The sequence below is a fragment of the Echiichthys vipera genome (genome assembly GCF_963691815.1).
Source record: "Echiichthys vipera genome assembly, chromosome: 2".
Lineage (NCBI taxonomy): Eukaryota > Metazoa > Chordata > Actinopteri > Perciformes > Trachinidae > Echiichthys > Echiichthys vipera.
Window position 1 is genome coordinate 35418007 of NC_139827.1, and position 18315 is coordinate 35436321.

The 18315-nt window shown below is 45.3% G+C and overlaps 1 protein-coding gene across 1 annotated transcript in view; it reads right to left on the reverse strand.

The window, feature by feature from the left end:
• Positions 1-18315, reverse strand: part of LOC310956724 (microtubule-associated tumor suppressor 1 homolog A-like) — a gene marked incomplete at its 5' end in the record, with an annotated part of 56810 nt that overhangs the window by 21328 nt on the left and 17167 nt on the right. The window contains 2 exons of the mRNA XM_083927076.1: positions 4030-4377; positions 13328-13446. Of these exons, the coding sequence (XP_083783202.1) occupies positions 4030-4377; positions 13328-13446 (467 nt within the window). The remainder of the gene's footprint in view (positions 1-4029; positions 4378-13327; positions 13447-18315) is intronic.

An 18315-nucleotide genomic window follows, 5' to 3' on the forward strand; every position in this document is an offset into this window, starting at 1 on the left:
TTCTCTCTGCTCTCCCACTGAATGAGACACACTCTCTCTCTCGCTCTCTCTCTCTGACTCAGCTCCTCCCACTCTGCCCACTCTCTACCTGTTCTCCACCCTGTCCTCCCTCCTCCTTCCATCTGTTTCTCCTCCTCCTGCCTGTGTACTGTATGATGGAGGAATGTGAGTTATTTCTGCACCACCTTCCTTTCTTATCTTTATAATTATCTCCCTTTCTCTAGTCCCTTGTCAGTCATTTTCACACAAAACTGGTGTATCTGCATTTACCCTCTTGTCTTTATTCATATCCTTTGTTACATTATGCTTGTTTCTTCACTGTCTATTTAAAGTTTGCATTAAAAAGAGCTTTGATTAATCGGACAAATACCTTCAGAGTGGGAGGTTAGAGACAGTTTAACTCAGGTGGTACAGCGCTGGAGAGAAGAAGAAACAGCACTTTTCTCTCTTTATTTACATCACAAAACCCTGCCGTCGCTCTAGACCAGGATTTGTCATCTTTAACTGAACCATTAAATGGAATGAGAAATTCAAAACTAAAGAAGCGGAAAACACCTGGCATCCATAGATAATCCATGAATTCATTTAAAAAGAGTCTTTCTAGCTTTGGAGACATTTGAATGACATTCCCTTACAGAGTTTCTGGGTATTGATGTTCTGTACACCTCTATCTGCCATTTATGTTTGCCAACACATGAGACACTCATAAAGCACACTAAACAGATTAGATGTACACTGGAGATTAAAATTAGAGAGCAAATGATTAATACTTGATGATTTATTCTGAAATATTGGTATTTTTTACTGTTCAGAATTAGAATTAGTAGAATATCCTCTGTGTCTATACCACTGCTGTACTGGCATGTTTAAAAAAAAAAAATGACTTTGTGAAAAAGACAGTGCTCAAAATTAGAGAACAGCCACCATTGTGTCAGAAGCGACTCTCTAAATTTGATCACTGTTTTTTTTCACTAAATAAAGGTTTTTGTTGAAGTGCCTTGGTTATTTAAAAAACATGCTAGTACAGCAGTGGGATAGACACAGTGGGTATTCTATCAAACTATGACCCTAATACCATAAAAAATAACAATATCAAGTATTAATCATTTGCTCACTAATTTAATCTCCAGTGTACATTAAACCAGTGTGACCTTTCAGACACGTAACCCCACCCACCCAAACCAAAGCCCCAAACCCTTTTAATAAACAAAACAGCCACCCCCCAGCCTCAGAGGAAAGTAGCTCTGCATCGAGTGAGCAGTTGATATTCACCAGTCACCTTTCAAGTGTGTAGGACTGATTAGATAGCACTGGTATTCCTGCTTTAGATAAAAACACCCACATGCTCTCAGACAAGAATATCAAAGAACTCCAGGGCTTCAACTGCAGCTGCTGCATTCCTCCACTCCTCCCTCCCTTCTGTTCATCACACCCCCTTCACCTCTACTTTCCACCAGGCCATCCATCTAATCAATACCACAGTCAGGACGGCTCCTGCACTGGAACCTCTGAAAGCTCTCTTTCTCTTAGGCCATCTTATGTTACAATCTCACAGCTGCACAATAAACTGCAGGAAAATCGCCTCATTTATCCTAATACACAAACCCACTCTAACAAGGCCCTGTTTCAAACAGCAGAGTTATGTAACATTAAACGATCACACACACTTATACGTGTACAGGGTTATTACTGCTGATAACATGTCACTGAACAGATAAGAACTACTTTCCCCCAGAGACACGCAGGCAACCTGTCCACTCCAAGCTTTCCATGTCTGGGACTCTGTGATTGACACATCCTGGTGCCTGAACGGACCAAACAAAAGTGTTCAACTTGTGAGGAACCAGCCCACTGTAACTGACTTGTGTAATGTTTAACCCCCTAAACAAGACAGATGTCCGTCCTCCATAAAGCCGATCTGTTCCACGTTCCTGCCTGTTAAAAGAGTGTTCCGTTGCTACTGTGTCCACAAGTTTGCTTGATTAATACTGTATATTATTATTATTATTATTATTATGACTATTGTTAAAGATATTGCAACTTGCTGCTGCTCATTGGGGAATTGTTGGGTCTCTGTTAATCATAAATAAGTCACACAGCACATTTAAGAGCAACCTATCCCACACTCAGAAATCCATCTGTGCAGTGTGTGTGTGTCTGTGTGGCATGATGTGTTGTTGTTAATGGCAGAAGGGTGTGGACTCAGACAAGCCTCTCCCTGCTGCCTAAACGCTTCCTACTAGAAACAGCCATTACTCCACTCCTCCTACAAGCATCTCCAGCAGCACCTTAAAAAGCAACGCTGCTATATCACCAACAACTGTGAGTGATGCTTTAATTATAGGCTGTGGGTGCTTTGCTCTAATTTGCCAAAGGGGAAGGATGGTGTGCAGATAACTGATAGTTTCCCCTCAGTTACCCCCTTGAAGCTGCACTAGACCATATTGTATTTACATGTACAAACACATCCACCTGATCTGCCTTTAAAGTGGTTTGATGCTACAGCTGAAGAAAGGGACCCATCCCCACTAAGTGAAGCTGTAAATCCACCCTGTTTACCAGAAACAGTATTCTTATCTGTGGGGTCACTGTCACTGGCTTTGCGTCGGGCCCAACAACGCCCCTTAGCCATGATATAATCCCTACATATCACGGCCTGAAGTGAGCTTTTGCTTTAATAAAACAGTTACCAACTGTGGCAATATTAAAGTGGTGGGCATATTCCAATTTAAAACGTGTCTATTAACAAAAATATCCCATAAAGCATTGTTCTTACAAAGAAATAGGCCCTCCTGGCCAGCGGTTGCTATGGAAAGTAACGTTATCTTGATTTGGGAGTCTACCGTTGTTCCCCGCTTTGTATGTAACCGTGGAACAGCGGACCTTTGTTCCCCGCTTGTCACAGAAAGGGTCTTATGTTTCCCGGTCTGTTATTTTTTCCAAATATGCCTATGTAGACCCTAACACTACGCCCTAACCCTGACCCTAACCGTAACCCCTAATCCTAACAAAATGCTGAATTAAATCAGCAAAGGCAGAGGCTTATGTGACCGGGTAAACATAGGGATGACCTCCTTGAGTTAGTGTAGCCTGTTGCTGCCCTGTTGGCTAAACCATGCGTGCCTAGCATTAGCGTAGCTTGTAGACGTTGTGAAGTTTCTCCAAATGAATAAATTCTACATATAAACACTAAACTGCTTTGCTAGTTCAAAAAAATAATTTTCCTGTGGACAGATTTAGCTCCAACGGTCTTGAACATATAGTGTTAGCTTAAGCTAAAGATAGCACACTGTCACTGTGTCACCAACACACCGTCCTAGCTGATTGACATTTCCAATAACAGAGAGCATTTTTAAAACATCAGATTAACCAATCACTTTATAAATATGTTGTAAAAAATCAGATTAACCATTCATTCATTCATTCATCTTCAACCTCTTGTCCCTGTCGGGGTCGCGGGGATCTGGAGCCAATCCCAGCTGACATTGGGCGTGAGGCCGGGTACAACCTGGACAGGACGCCAGTCTCACTTTATAAATATGTTGAAATCTTCTGCAAGTTTATGGTTAAATCTCTACACTATAAAAAGATGAAAAGCAGAGTGATATAAAATTGTGACAAGGAATTTGACGTGATGGCCGTGATATACAGGAACTGGAGATCAAAATAAGAGAACAAACACAGCAGAGTGCACTTACTAACACAATGCTTAGAGAAGCAGCTTGCCTTGACATGATGGTGATTAGCTGTCTGGATATATTTGTTAGCTAACAACACATCTGGTGTGCAATCTGATGTTCACATGTTCGCACTCACTGTTGCACCTTTGTCTTCACAAGTCAAACAGTCAGTTTTCTCTCATTGACACCAATATGAAAAAAACATTCAGATCTGTCCTGGGAATTAGGAACTACAGTGCTTCTTCGAGCTTTCCTAAATACCAAAAAATTATCCCCACCAGCAGCCAGACAGTCTCTACTGTCTAACATTGAGGCCAATATAACAACAACTGGTAAATCAGTGCAGTACCTCAGTGAAGAGATGTTGGATGACTGTAGCCAGAGCCTCCACTCTCTTGTTTCCCTGGACGAGCAGCTTCCTCAGCTGGTTGATGGCCTGGTTCTTCTTCTCCACCTGATCTTTGCTCTGGTTCTGTTTAGCAGTGACAATCCGGTCCGCCACAACAGCCCCGGCTGTGCTCAGCTTGGATGCATTCTGTAGTCGCGATCCTGTTTTGGGGCTGGATCTAGAGCCAGTTTTTGCTTTGAACCCAGGACCAGAGGCTCCAGTGGTGCCTGACCCATTGTTGGTGGTATCAGTGGCAGGCACTGGGAGAACTGCTGTGACTGGTACATTAGCATTCACCACGTCTGGTACCTAGAAATAAAAACACCACATAACTTATTCGATAAAGGCATTAACCAGAAGACCTAAGGTATTAGTTCAATAGGTAAAATGAAAAAACAACTCAAATGATTTTGTCTTAAAGGACTTAGGGTCTGAAGATGAATCCAGTTCTATTTTATTCTTCATGATGTCTCCACATTTAGAAAAGAGTCCTCTCTTTAAATGTTGGTGATACAATCTTAAATCTTAGCTGGGAGGAGGCCTCGGGGAAGACCCAGGACTAGGTGGAGAGATTATATCTCCACACTGGCCTGGGAACGCCTCGGGATCCCCCAGTTAGAGCTGGTTAATGTGGCCCGGGAAAGGGAAGTTTGGGGTCCCCTGCTAAAGCTGCTGCCCCCGCGACCCGACCCCGGATAAGCGGATGAAGATGAGATGAGATGAGATGAGACAATCTTAAAGGTTCACTATGTAGAATCTTTATTAAAAGCTACATCTTTTAAAAAATAATACACCCACGGTGTTCTGAAGGCTGCATGACAGAGCAGGCGATTTAGCCAGATCCAGCCACTAGGGGCGCTAACGCACTCTATTGGGCAGAGTGCCGCTGCTTAACAGAGAAGAAGAGATTGACGGCAGTGAGACCAGTGTATGGCTGGCAGAAGTTGTGTCCGCTACTTTTTATCGGTCAACTTGCCGTTCGTGGTTCAGTGTGCGTCCAGAGAAACGTGAGTTATATTGTTTATTTACTGGATGCATTTCATTGCTGTATATTTTATTCGTTTCATATGCCTGTTAGCTGAAGTTATACTTTGTGCTACAATGTGTATTCTAGCAGTGTCAGCTAATGCTTCTGGTGGTTTAAATGGTAATTTATGTTACATTCATGGCACTGAGCGTTCTCTCAGTTAATATGTGATATTATGTATATTCCTTTGGTAGGTGATGTATATATGTTTCATGCTAATAATAATTAGATTATTATTTGGGATTGTGTGCTATGATCAATCATATTGTGACCTGTTTTATTGATGGCTATTATTGTTCTTGGTTTATTCCAGAACCACACACACACACAAACACACCACAACTGTGTACACTGCTAATATTGGATTAAAGCACCATAAAAGGACTGTCTCCTGCCTCCTCATTCACCTAAGTCTTGGGGGAACTTTATAGAGTGCGTTCTAACCGATGCACACTTTGCGATTACAAATCAGAGTAGCCAGTCTGCATTCTGTAAGACTTCATCACATATGGTCCTTCGAGCCGGATAAGGTAATTACGAAGTGAAAATGGCTCATGTTCCCCCAAGTGAAGATGTACGTCCACGCCGACGAGTGCGTCAGCCAAGATGGATGGAGGATTATGAAGGGTACACCCTCCCACAGGCCGTGAGCTACCCACCATGCACCTTTGCTGCGAGAGAGGAGACTGACTGGAGCAGAACTAGAGAGGGATTTGCCGAGACGACACCCCTCACCCAGCGCCCGCCACAGCATACTCAATATCCTGTTGAGTTCATAGAGACATCTGCCAGTCACTTTGGAGCTGCAGCACCTGTGTATGTGAGTACGCCACAGCCATATCAGCGTTCGCCTGTAATGACAGATGTGTTGCAGCAAATACAAGAGGATAATAGGAGGTTGCAGCTGATGATAAGTGACATGAGATGTCAGATGGACAGGAGTGGTGCAGCACCTCCCAGCTTACAGCTGCATCACCCACACGAGAGTCACCACCCTGCCAGAGTAGCGGGCACCAGGCTCCCACCATCACAACCCCCCATGCTGCAACCACCACTTGGAACACGTCACCCACAGACAGGAGATCATGACAGCTGGTCAATACCATCACCCTCCCCACAGGCTGCACCGCTGCCTCCTCCAAGGGAGTTGCAGCGACCACCCGCAGTACAAGACAGGTACATAGCAGTCAACGATTGGCCGCCGCCTCCCCCACCAGTAGCCTTCCCCGATGATTACGAGCCACCCGGAGTCCAGCCTATACCTGTAGAACAACCTGCTGATATTGTGGAGAATCTCAGAGGACGTCTACAGCAGCTAGAAGCACGCCTGTCACCGGCCCCATCCATGCTATCAGAACCACAATATGATACCGTGCTACCATCGATTGCTACACCCCACCCCCCACAACGGCTAACCTCATCAGTGCCGCGGCCCTATAGCAGCGAGAGGACATACAGGGGCCCAGCACCATCAATCCCTAAGTTCACGCGGGGTGACCCCAGAGAGTTCTCCAGACTGAAGCTTGCACTTGACAATATTCTTCCTACCGACGCGACAGAGATGTTCAAGTACCAAGTGCTCTGTGACCACCTCAAGTTTGAAGAGGCTCTCCTGATAGCTGACTCCTATAGCAACTCCTTATTCCCCTACTCCGACACTATGGCTTCTTCGACCAAACACTATGGTCAGCCTCACCAGCTGTCCCTACAGCGCATTGCAGAGCTCATGGAGGAGCCTGCTATCCGAGCTGGCGACACTGCAGCATTCAGGAGGTTTGCTCTGAGGGTCCGAGCTCTAGTCGGGATGTTGGAGCAACTGGGTGAAGATGGGCGCATAGAGCTAAAGTGTGGGTCTCATGTGGCCAGATTAATGAGGAAGCTTCCCCAGGATCTCCGTGCCACCTTCCGACGTTATATCCATTCCTGGAAGGCCGGAACCCCGTCTTTGATGGACTTCGCAGAGTGGCTCGACTACGAGTTGGAGATCCAGGAGGACGGAGACCGGTTCGACAAGATAGAGGATGTCCAGAGAGGGAGAAGCGGGTGGAGGAAGGAATGTGACAAGGACAAGAGAGCCACTAAGAAAACTATGAACGTGCTGCATGGTACCACCCTTGACGCAGTTCCTCAAGCAGGTCAAGCTGAAGTTTCAGATTACCAAGAGGCTCCGGATAAGCCCAAAGCCTACTGCCCCTACTGCAGCAATACGCAGCACTTCCTGGACCAGTGCTTGAACTTCAAGCAACTAACAAAGGAGCAGAAGACGACGTGGGTGAAATCCAACAATCGCTGTTGGCGTTGTGGAAGGCACCATCAGGCCGCCCAGTGCCGGTTGAGAGTCCTATGCAAGACATGCCAGGGGAAGCACCTTGAAGCCTTGCATGAAGTGAACCTCCGGCCAGGCAGGAATGAGCGTGCCGCTGGAAATGGCACTGGTGTAGAGGTGAAGTCAGCCACAGATGTTTTGTACCTGGATAGGCGTGCCGGCTGCAATCAGGTCCTCTTGAAGGTCAGTAAGGTGCTCCTGCGTAATGGCAATCACACTTTGGAGACATATGCCATATTAGATGACGGCTCTGAAAGAACGATCCTTCTACAAGAGGCCGTTCAGAAGCTGCAGCTTCAGGGAACTCCAGAGAGCCTCACCCTGAGAACAGTTCGGCAGGACGCAAGAACACTACATGGTTCATCTGTGATGTTCAAAATCTCTCCAGCTAGTCAGCCAACAAAGACATTCACGATTGAGAGAGCCTTCAGTGCAGGCGGACTAGGTCTTGCGGAACACTCTTACCCAGTGAAGGGACTTCAGCGCAAATACAAGCACCTTAAGACACTCCCCCTACAGCAGTTCACAGACATCCACCCACTTCTTTTGATAGGCTCTGACTGTCCGCACCTGGTGACGCCGATTGAACCTGTACGTCTAGGCCCACCTGGGGGCCCAGCTGCGGTGAAGACCAGACTTGGCTGGACACTGCAAGGGCCAGTCCAGTCTCTTCAACAGTGTAACCGCCCACAACAGTGTCTGTTCATGTCCACCACCTCCCCTGCAACTGAACTCTTTAATCAGGTTGAGAAGCTCTGGCAATTGGACATCCTGCCGTACAGGAATGAGAAGCTGGTGACTCGGTCACGAAGAGACCAAGAGGCCATAAACCTCCTAGAGGCAAAGACTAGGAGAGTGGAAGTGGATGGAGTCCTCAGATATGCCACCCCACTGTTACGGGTGAGTAATATGCCTATACTCACAGCACGGCCTGAAGCGGTACTTCCCAGCCTACGCAGCACAGAGAAGCGTCTCGGCAGAGACCCGGTGAAGGCAGAAGCATATCAGGCAGAAATCACAAAGCTGAAGACTGCAGGTTATGCTTCCAAAATTAGTCAGGAGCAGGTGAAGACTTCCATGGAGTCATGGTTTATTCCACATCACCTGGTGACCCACAACAATAAAAACCGGATTGTGTTCAACTGTTCCTACACTTATAGGGATAAGAACCTCAACGAACTACTGTTGTCTGGCCCAAACCTTGGTGCATCTCTCCTGGGTGTCCTGCTGCGGTTTAGGAAACACTCCATTGCTGTTAGCTGTGACATAAAGGGAATGTTCCACCAAGTGAGGTTGCTGCCTGAAGACCGTCCTCTGCTGCGCTTTCTCTGGCGTGATCAACAGAGGGATTCTCAACCTGGCATATATGAGTGGCAGGTCCTTCCCTTTGGGACAACTTGTTCCCCATGCTGTGCTATATATGCACTACAGAGACATGTACATGATCACAGCCACCCAGGGGATGCAGCGCGTGAGTCCATTGAGAGCCACTTCTATGTAGACAACTGGCTGCAGAGCTTCCCTACCCCAGATATGGCTCGAGACGTCACAGACAAGCTGAGAATACTGTTGCTGGAGGGAGGCTTTGAGCTGCGACAATGGGCCAGCAGTACGCCAGATGTCATCGGCCACCTGCCCAAGGAGATCAGGTCAGATAGTAGTGAACAGCTGCTTAACCACACAGACATGGATCCTCAAGAACCTGCCCTGGGGCTGCGTTGGTTATGCCATTCAGACACACTGCAGTATAAGTCGCGGCTGCTGGATCACTCCCCTGCCACCATGAGGAACATCTACAAAGTATTGGCCAGCCAGTACGACCCCATAGGGTTCCTCACACCCTACACTACTAGGGCCAAAGTGCTTGTTCAGCAGCTGTGGGACAAGAAGCGGGAGTGGGATGACCCTTTGCTGCCCGGTGAGTTGCTTACAGCGTGGCAAGACTGGGAGAATGAGTTACCATACCTGGACAGCATCAGACTGCCTCGCTGCTATGTCAGTCCAGCCATGGACCAGGCAACCAATAAGCAAGAGGTCCATATCTTCTGTGATGCATCTCAACGAGCGTACGGCAGTGTGGGATATCTACGCACAGAAGACACAGAGGGGCATGTAGAGGTGGCTTTCCTGACAGCCCGGTCCAGAGTGGCCCCCAAACGTCAGCTCTCCGTGCCACGGTTGGAGCTGTGCGCTGCACTGACGGGCGCACAGCTTGCAAACGTGCTAACCCGAGAGCTTACATTGGAGCTATCCAGAGTGGTTATATGGACAGACTCTACAACTGTTCTTGCTTGGATCCAGTCAGACTCGTGCCGCTTTAAGGTGTTTGCAGGTACCCGTATAGTCGAAATTCAAGAGCTGACTGATAGCCAGGCCTGGCGCTACGTGGAGACGTCAGATAACCCAGCGGACGACCTCACCCGGGGGAAATCACTGCAGGATCTCTCAGGTGAGAATCGTTGGAGTCTTGGACCCCCGTTCCTGCGGCTGCCACCTGAAAGGTGGCCAGTGCACCCAGTGCCAATTAATGAAGACATTGCTGAAGAGCTTCAAAGGCCCACAAGCTGCTTGGTTAGCGCCGTAACTGGCACTCACCATCCCTTACCTGATGCTCAGCAGTTCAGCACCTTCAGTGAATTGGTGAAGGCGACTGCGGGATATCTTCATGGGGCGGCGGCCGATGTTAAAGGGACTCTCACAGCAGAGGAGTTCAAGGAGGCGGAACTCAGCATCCTGCAGTCTGCTCAAAGAGACAGCTTCCCTGAAGAAGTCCAGTGTCTGTCAGCTGGGAAACAAGTCCCTTCCTCCAGCTGTTTAATTACACTGGCTCCAGAATATGATGTATCGCTCCAGCTGATACGAGTAGGAGGTCGACTGCGGCGTTGCCAGGATTTGGATAACGATGTGATCCATCCGGTAGTCCTTGACCCGAGACATGCTGTGACCAAGCTACTCATCCGACAGGTCGACCATGACCTGAAACACCCTGGTGCAGAGCGACTCTTTGCTGAGCTGAGGAGGAAGTTCTGGATACTTCGAGGCCGTGAAGCCATAAGGAGAGAGCAGCGCTTATGCCCTGAGTGTCAGAGATGGAGAGCCCAACCTGTAAACCCCAAGATGGCAGACTTACCCCCTGCACGGCTCAGGCTACATCAACCAGCCTTCTACTCTACGGGGATTGATTGCTTTGGTCCGATGCAGGTTAAAGTCGGCCGACGGAGTGAGAAACGCTGGGGTTTGCTCTTTAAATGCCTCACAACAAGAGCAGTCCATATTGAGGTGCTGTCCAACATCAACACGGACTCCTTCCTGATGGCCTTGAGAAGGTTCATACCACGTCGTGGGAGACCAGCAGAGCTGCTCTCGGACCAGGGCACCAATTTCAAAGGTGGAGATAGGGAATTACAAGAAGCTTTCCAAACCCTCCATCCTTCTCTCCAAACCCAGCTGGCAGAGTACCAGATAAAGTTTCGCTTCAACCCACCTAGCGCCCCCCACTTTGGTGGCTCCTGGGAGCGGGAAATCAGGTCTATTAAGGCTGCCCTCACGGCTACTCTGGGCTCACAAGTTGTCAGTATAGAAGTGCTGACCACTGTCCTGATTGAGATTGAGGGCATCCTTAATTCGAAGCCCCTTGGCTATGTATCATCCGATGTAGCAGACCCGGACCCAGTCACCCCTAACCTGCTGTTGATGGGGCGGCCAGACCCTTCTCTACCTCAGGCAGTGTATCACGACTCAGAGCTGCTCAGCCGGCGTCAATGGAGGGCCTGTCAAGTGCTGTCGGATCGCTTCTGGGTGCGGTTCCTGCGCCACTACCTGCCAACATTGCAGACACGGTCCAAGTGGCAGTCAGACACATCTCCTCTTCAGCTGGACACTATTGTGATGATCGTCGATCCTCAACTGCCTAGAGCATCATGGCCTGTTGGGAAAATCGAGAAGGTGTTCCCTGGGGCCGATGGTCTGATACGCTCGGCAGAGGTTAAAGTCCAGGACCGGACCTACGTCCGACCTGTAAGCCGTCTTATCAGACTCCCTACTGTACCAGAAGAGGATGCACAGTGATTGACTGAATACTGCAAATTAGCTGGAGCTAATTTGGGGGCGGCTGTTCTGAAGGCTGCATGACAGAGCAGGCGATTTAGCCAGATCCAGCCACTAGGGGCGCTAACGCACTCTATTGGGCAGAGTGCCGCTGCTTAACAGAGAAGAAGAGATTGACGGCAGTGAGACCAGTGTATGGCTGGCAGAAGTTGTGTCCGCTACTTTTTATCGGTCAACTTGCCGTTCGTGGTTCAGTGTGCGTCCAGAGAAACGTGAGTTATATTGTTTATTTACTGGATGCATTTCATTGCTGTATATTTTATTCGTTTCATATGCCTGTTAGCTGAAGTTATACTTTGTGCTACAATGTGTATTCTAGCAGTGTCAGCTAATGCTTCTGGTGGTTTAAATGGTAATTTATGTTACATTCATGGCACTGAGCGTTCTCTCAGTTAATATGTGATATTATGTATATTCCTTTGGTAGGTGATGTATATATGTTTCATGCTAATAATAATTAGATTATTATTTGGGATTGTGTGCTATGATCAATCATATTGTGACCTGTTTTATTGATGGCTATTATTGTTCTTGGTTTATTCCAGAACCACACACACACACAAACACACCACAACTGTGTACACTGCTAATATTGGATTAAAGCACCATAAAAGGACTGTCTCCTGCCTCCTCATTCACCTAAGTCTTGGGGGAACTTTATAGAGTGCGTTCTAACCGATGCACACTTTGCGATTACAAATCAGAGTAGCCAGTCTGCATTCTGTAAGACTTCATCACACACGGGGTGTTTTGAGGGGTACAGAATGAAAGTATTGCTTTTCCATAAAAAAAATGTTTTAGTCTGTATTAATATTTAAATTTTTGATGGGTTTGACAATGACTTTCTGTCCCCTTGTGTTTTCCATGGCAGCAGCCAAAAGCGTTGGACGTTGCTGGTTGCCAGGGTTGTCTGTTGTTGGGTGCAGCTACTCTAGGCTGGCACTGGGTGAAATGGAGTTTGCCAATCCTGCAGCTGCTTCGGAGCCTCAGTGAAGGGGGCGTTATTTGTCCCAGCAGCTGAGTGATTGGAGACGGGCAAAACCCAGAGTCAATATAGGCCGAGCATTCACTCCATGGACTGAGAGAAAGGAGAGAAACGCCATTCAAATGCACGCCCCAAATGGCTACGCTTCTCCTTGATCGCTAACATCACTTTCATCTTTACTTAGCTGGAACGGCTAATGCTAACGGCTAACGGTAACCGTCAGTCAAACTCCTCTAATCCTTTTTTTATGGTGTGATTTGCAGGAGGGGACGGGTTCAAACAGGCTCAAACAGACTCTGGTCTCCTGTAGCTACTGGACCAGGTCTGACCAACCCGGCAACAAGACTGCTGGAATTATTTTTTGTTGTTGAGACGACGATCTTGAGACACGAGATGGAGCTGTTCTGCTCATTCTCCATATTCAACCTTTAATAATTCTTTTGTTAACATGAAAATATATAGTCAAGAAATACGAATATAAAGAGAAATGAAGCATTATAAAATTATAATAAATTAATGTACATTTAGTTACTTTCTGTGGCTCTTTGATTGATTGATTGATTGATTGATTGATTGATTGATTGAAAAAAAACGCATTCTCTGACACCACCTAGACAAACTCCAAGTGCAGGAACACCACAGATGAAACAAAAACTGAGGAAAGAATGAGGAGCTTGTGGATTAATTTTCCTGCCAAGAACGCGTGCTTTCTTTCATTAATCAGCTCGTCAATTGTCTCTGATGTAGTAACCTACCCAACGCTGAGCAGAATTTGTATCTCAAAGCTCAAACCTTAACAAAAAAGGGGACATACCAGGTCAGGCGGAGGCTGCTGCTTTTTCTGGCTGTTTCCTCCTGCAGGTGCTGCGACCTGTGAGCTGCTGTTGGTGTTTGCGGGTCTTGCCGGTGCCTCCCGGGGCTTGTTTTTGTCCACTGCAAGACAACGGCGACCTCTTAGTGTGTGGGTGGCAGGTACAAGATTCAACATGGTGTCCACACACACACCCCCCCCCACACACACACACAGAGAATAGTCACACACCACAGCAGGTCCCAACAGAAAACTGAGAAAACAACCAAATCCATACAAAAACAGAAGAAAGTATGGAAACATCCACAGTGTGGGTCGATCTGGGGCCCGGACTCAACCACCGCAACATCCAAACACAGAAATGTTGAAAACGCTGCATGCACACACACACACACACACACACACACACACACCCACACACACACACACACACACACACACACACACTCGTCTCGTACATTTGCTCTTTTGGTAAACGAGAATACGCCCTACTGAGTGTTCTAGGCTAAGGCCGGTGCATCCTGGGATTGTGTGGTAATGATGGCCTGTGTGTGTGAGATGGGCTGTGAGTGGCAGTGAGGAGTGCATTAGCAGAGATAAAGCAATTAGATCTCTCTCTCTCTCTCTCTCTCTCCCTCCCTGTCTCTCCCTCTCTCTCTCTCCCTCTCTCTCTCTCTCTCTCTCACCCTCTCTCTCTCCCTCCCTCTCTCTCTGTCACTCTCTCTCTCATACTTGACAGCTGTCACTGACTGGCAATCAACACAGATCCCACTTTTACACAACTCCAATGACACACTTTCTACAAACATGTGAGGTGCAAAGAGCCTTTAGATAATTCAATTCGACAATTCACCATGACGTCACAACAATATTCGTTCTTCCGGGCAGCAAAAGCCGAAGCGTTCTCCGACGGCACCACAACAAACAGGGAACAAACCCTTCCGTGTCATTTAAACCAGAGTAAATGGCAGGTATCGCTGGATGATCGACACCGAAGTGGAATTAGAATTTATTTACACACTTCAAAGAATCTACAAGTGAAGTACATGTGAATTAACATGCTAATTAGTATAAGAAATTAACATTGATGAGAGAAAGCAGGTGGTGGTTTACATTAAAAATGACTTTAAGACTTTACAGTATATTGTGGAGCTTTTAAAGCATGTCCTTTGATTGTGAAGGACATTGATGTTAATGTGCAGCTTCCAGTGTTTACGGAGAGGAGATCGGGCTGTCCGACTAGAGAGGAGCACACGGCATATTCACCAGTGTCCTTTTGACCAATCTGGTTAACACAAAGATACATTAGACCATTAAAACGATATTTGGTTACAAAGATAAAAAGTTAGACTTTAGTTTAACACCATTAAATTAACTCTAAACATTACACCATCATTTATATTTGGTTACAAAGAGAAGAAGTTAGACTTTAGTTTAACACCATTAAATTAACTCTAAACATTACACCATCATTTAGATTTGGTTACAAAGAGAAGAAGTTAGACTTTAGTTTAACACCATTAAATTAACTCTAAACATTACACCATCATTTAGATTTGGTTACAAAGAGAAGAAGTTAGACTTTAGTTTAACACCATTAAATTAACTCTAAACATTACACCATCATTTATATTTGGTTACAAAGAGAAGAAGTTAGACTTTACTTTAACACCATTAAATTAACTCTAAACATTACACCATCATTTAGATTTGGTTACAAAGAGAAGAAGTTAGACTTTAGTTTAACACCATTAAATTAACTCTAAACATTACACCATCATTTATATTTGGTTACAAAGAGAAGAAGTTAGACTTTAGTTTAACACCATTAAATTAACTCTAAACATTACACCATCATTTAGATTTGGTTACAAAGAGAAGAAGTTAGACTTTAGTTTAACACCATTAAATTAACTCTAAACATTACACCATCATTTAGATTTGGTTACAAAGAGAAGAAGTTAGACTTTAGTTTAACAACATTAAATTAACTTGAAACATTACACCATCATTTAGATTTGGTTACAAAGATAAGAAGTTAGACTTTAGTTTAACTCAATTAAATTAACTTGAAACATTACACCATCATTTAGATTTGGTTACAAAGATAAGAAGTTAGACTTTAGTTTAACACCATTAAATTAACTCTAAACATTACACCATCATTTAGATTTGGTTACAAAGAGAATAAGTTAGACTTTACTTTAACACCATTAAATTAACTCTGAACATTACACCATCATTGATATTTTTAGCTAAAAAGTATTGTCTGGTGACACAGATCTGTTCTCTGAGAAAAAGTCTCTACAAACACGATGATGGAGGTTTGTTCCCAGTCTGCCCCGTCAGAAGAGGCTCCTCCTCCTCCTCCTCCTCCACAGTGTTGGTCTTCTCTGTAGCACTCGTATTTTTAATGACGCACTCTCTCTTTCACCTCCTCACCCACAGGTTCACCTGGATACATTCATTTGTTTTTGAAGGAAATCCATAAAACCCTACACCTTTTGCTCTATATCAGCGGGCTCAACCCCAAACACAACAGGTTTTCATTTTGAACTATGTAACACTGTTTACAGCAGCAGCTGGTCAGCTTCAGGTCAGTGAAGCCTGCTGTTTACAATCATTCTGAAATGGCCTATAATGCCACAGACTCTGTTGAGATGTCACACAGGTGACAGGTGAGTGCAACCAGTGTTAACTGAAACAACACACAACTCCAATGACTGGCATCTTCAGAGAGAGAGATAGTCCTTGGTATAAGACATGTTTCATCCTTATTGAGACTATTCTCCACCCAATTTTACATTAAACATCTATTCCAAATGCTACTGAAATCAAATAGGTCTGTAATCAGTAAGTAAGTGGTGGTGCTCAGGCCTGTAGTGACTTCCTTTGAGATACTGCCACCTACTGGCAGAAGAACACACCGGCCTGAAGTGTCTCTCTGATGACCCACAGCTGTGATCAGAGCATGTGGTGAGAAACAGGAAAGGTCGAACCTAATTGAAATGGACTGGATTGCAACACTTCAGTATGAGAGCCATTAGGGGAAGAGAAAATCATTAGATAGGTCACACTGTAGACACTACAGCTACTGAAATCAAATAGGTCTGTAATCATCAAGTGGTGGTGCTCAGGCCTGTAGTGACTGCCTTTGAGATACTGCCACCTACTGGCAGAAGAACACACTGGTCTGAAATGTCCCTGATGACACCCCGATATGCTTGAAACAGTCATCTGATGTATGCATCATAGTGTTTTTAACAACACAACCTTTCACAACACTTGGCCCTAGTAGGGCTTTTGCTTAAAAAAAAAGATAATAGAAATAATAATAATAATACAGATTAACATTATTAAAAATAGGAAAATAGAAATGACATAAAATGGAAAAGAAATAAAATATACACAATTTTGTGATTCTTTTAAGTGTTACAAATGTAGGGATAAATTGCAAGTAGTCTGGCAATAAGTTCCATTATTTTGTCCCTTTTACTGAAGAGGCAGTAAAAGTGTGTGTGCGTGTGTGTGCGTGTGTGTGCGTGTGTGTGCGTGTGTGTGCATGTGTGTGTATGTGTGTGTATGTGTGTGTATGTGTGTGTGTGCTTATGTGTGTGTGGGTGTGTCTGTGCGTGTGTGTGCGTGTGTGTGTGCATGTGTGCATGTGCGTGTGCGTGCGTGTGTGTGCGTGTGTGTGTGTGCGTGTATGTGTGCGTGTGTGTGTGTGTCTGTGTATGTGTTGGAGATGATGATTTGTACCTGGAGTCTGCCTGACAGTCATGCAGAGCTGCTGAGCCCAGACTGAGAGAGAAACAAGACTGTTAGCATGCACATCACATGACGGACGTAAAGCGGACACAGAGGGCAATGCCCTGAGAGTCTGCTTCAGTACACAGTAAGATGACCTCCAACATGATAACGTTTAAGGTTATCATCATATGAATTATTGCAAGGCTGCATGATAAGTACTGTCTGTATTTGCAGCAGTTCAGTACCTCAGTGATGTGAACATATAAAAAGCAGCAGAGTTTCATTACTCTGAATTGAATTATTCACAATAATGATGTCTATTTAAAATGTTGGAATATTTTGATAGTCACTTGATAGTCACACTTCTTTGTTATGGGAGCTGTTTTATAAATCAATATGATAGTTATCATTATCATGTCAGCCATCTTATTTGTGCCAGTCTGTCTACTGTGTTTCTTCAGAATACAGTTACCAGTTAGGGAAAACCACTGAGGGACTGGAGATTAGGAGATGAGGAATAAAAAATGTGGTGGAGGTGGAGGAGTGGGAGGAGGAGGAGTGGGAGCTTTGTGTCAAGTTGTTATAAAACAGCAGCAACTGTGTCACTTTGTCATCTCTAAAATAGCCGTATTGTGCTAAATGATTTCAGAGCTTCCTGAACAAGCACCACAACTCAACTCAAATGTTATTTATAAAGCACATTCAAAACATTCGACAACGGTTTACGAAAGTGCTGTGCAAGTCATTACACACTACCATACAATACAATTAGAAAAGTACAAAAAAATACAATAAAGGGTGTCCTGCTCAGCCTGAATGGAAGGACAGGGAAAAAAGGTGAGTCTTCAAAAAGGACTTAAAAACCAGGGGTCGGGCTGATCTAATATGCGAGGGCAGGCTCTTCCAGAGCCTAGGGGCAGCTACAGCAAATGCTCAGCAGCCCCTGGTTTTGAGTCTAGTCCTGGGGACGTCTAGCAGCAGTCATACAGAGGTGTGTCTACATGAAGGAGTTCCTCTTACCCCACACATGAATAAACCACAGAGTGGGCAGACTGCCATGTTGTGTGGGGAGGATGAAACCAAAACTAAATCCAACAGGATGGAATCAAGTCAAATCAAAATTATTAACAGAGGAGTGACATCAAGGCTTCATTAGATACAAGTTAATAAGCGCCCTGATTAACACAGACAAACGCTCCATAAACAGAGCCAGTGGAGGCAGAAAACTCTATGTCCACATG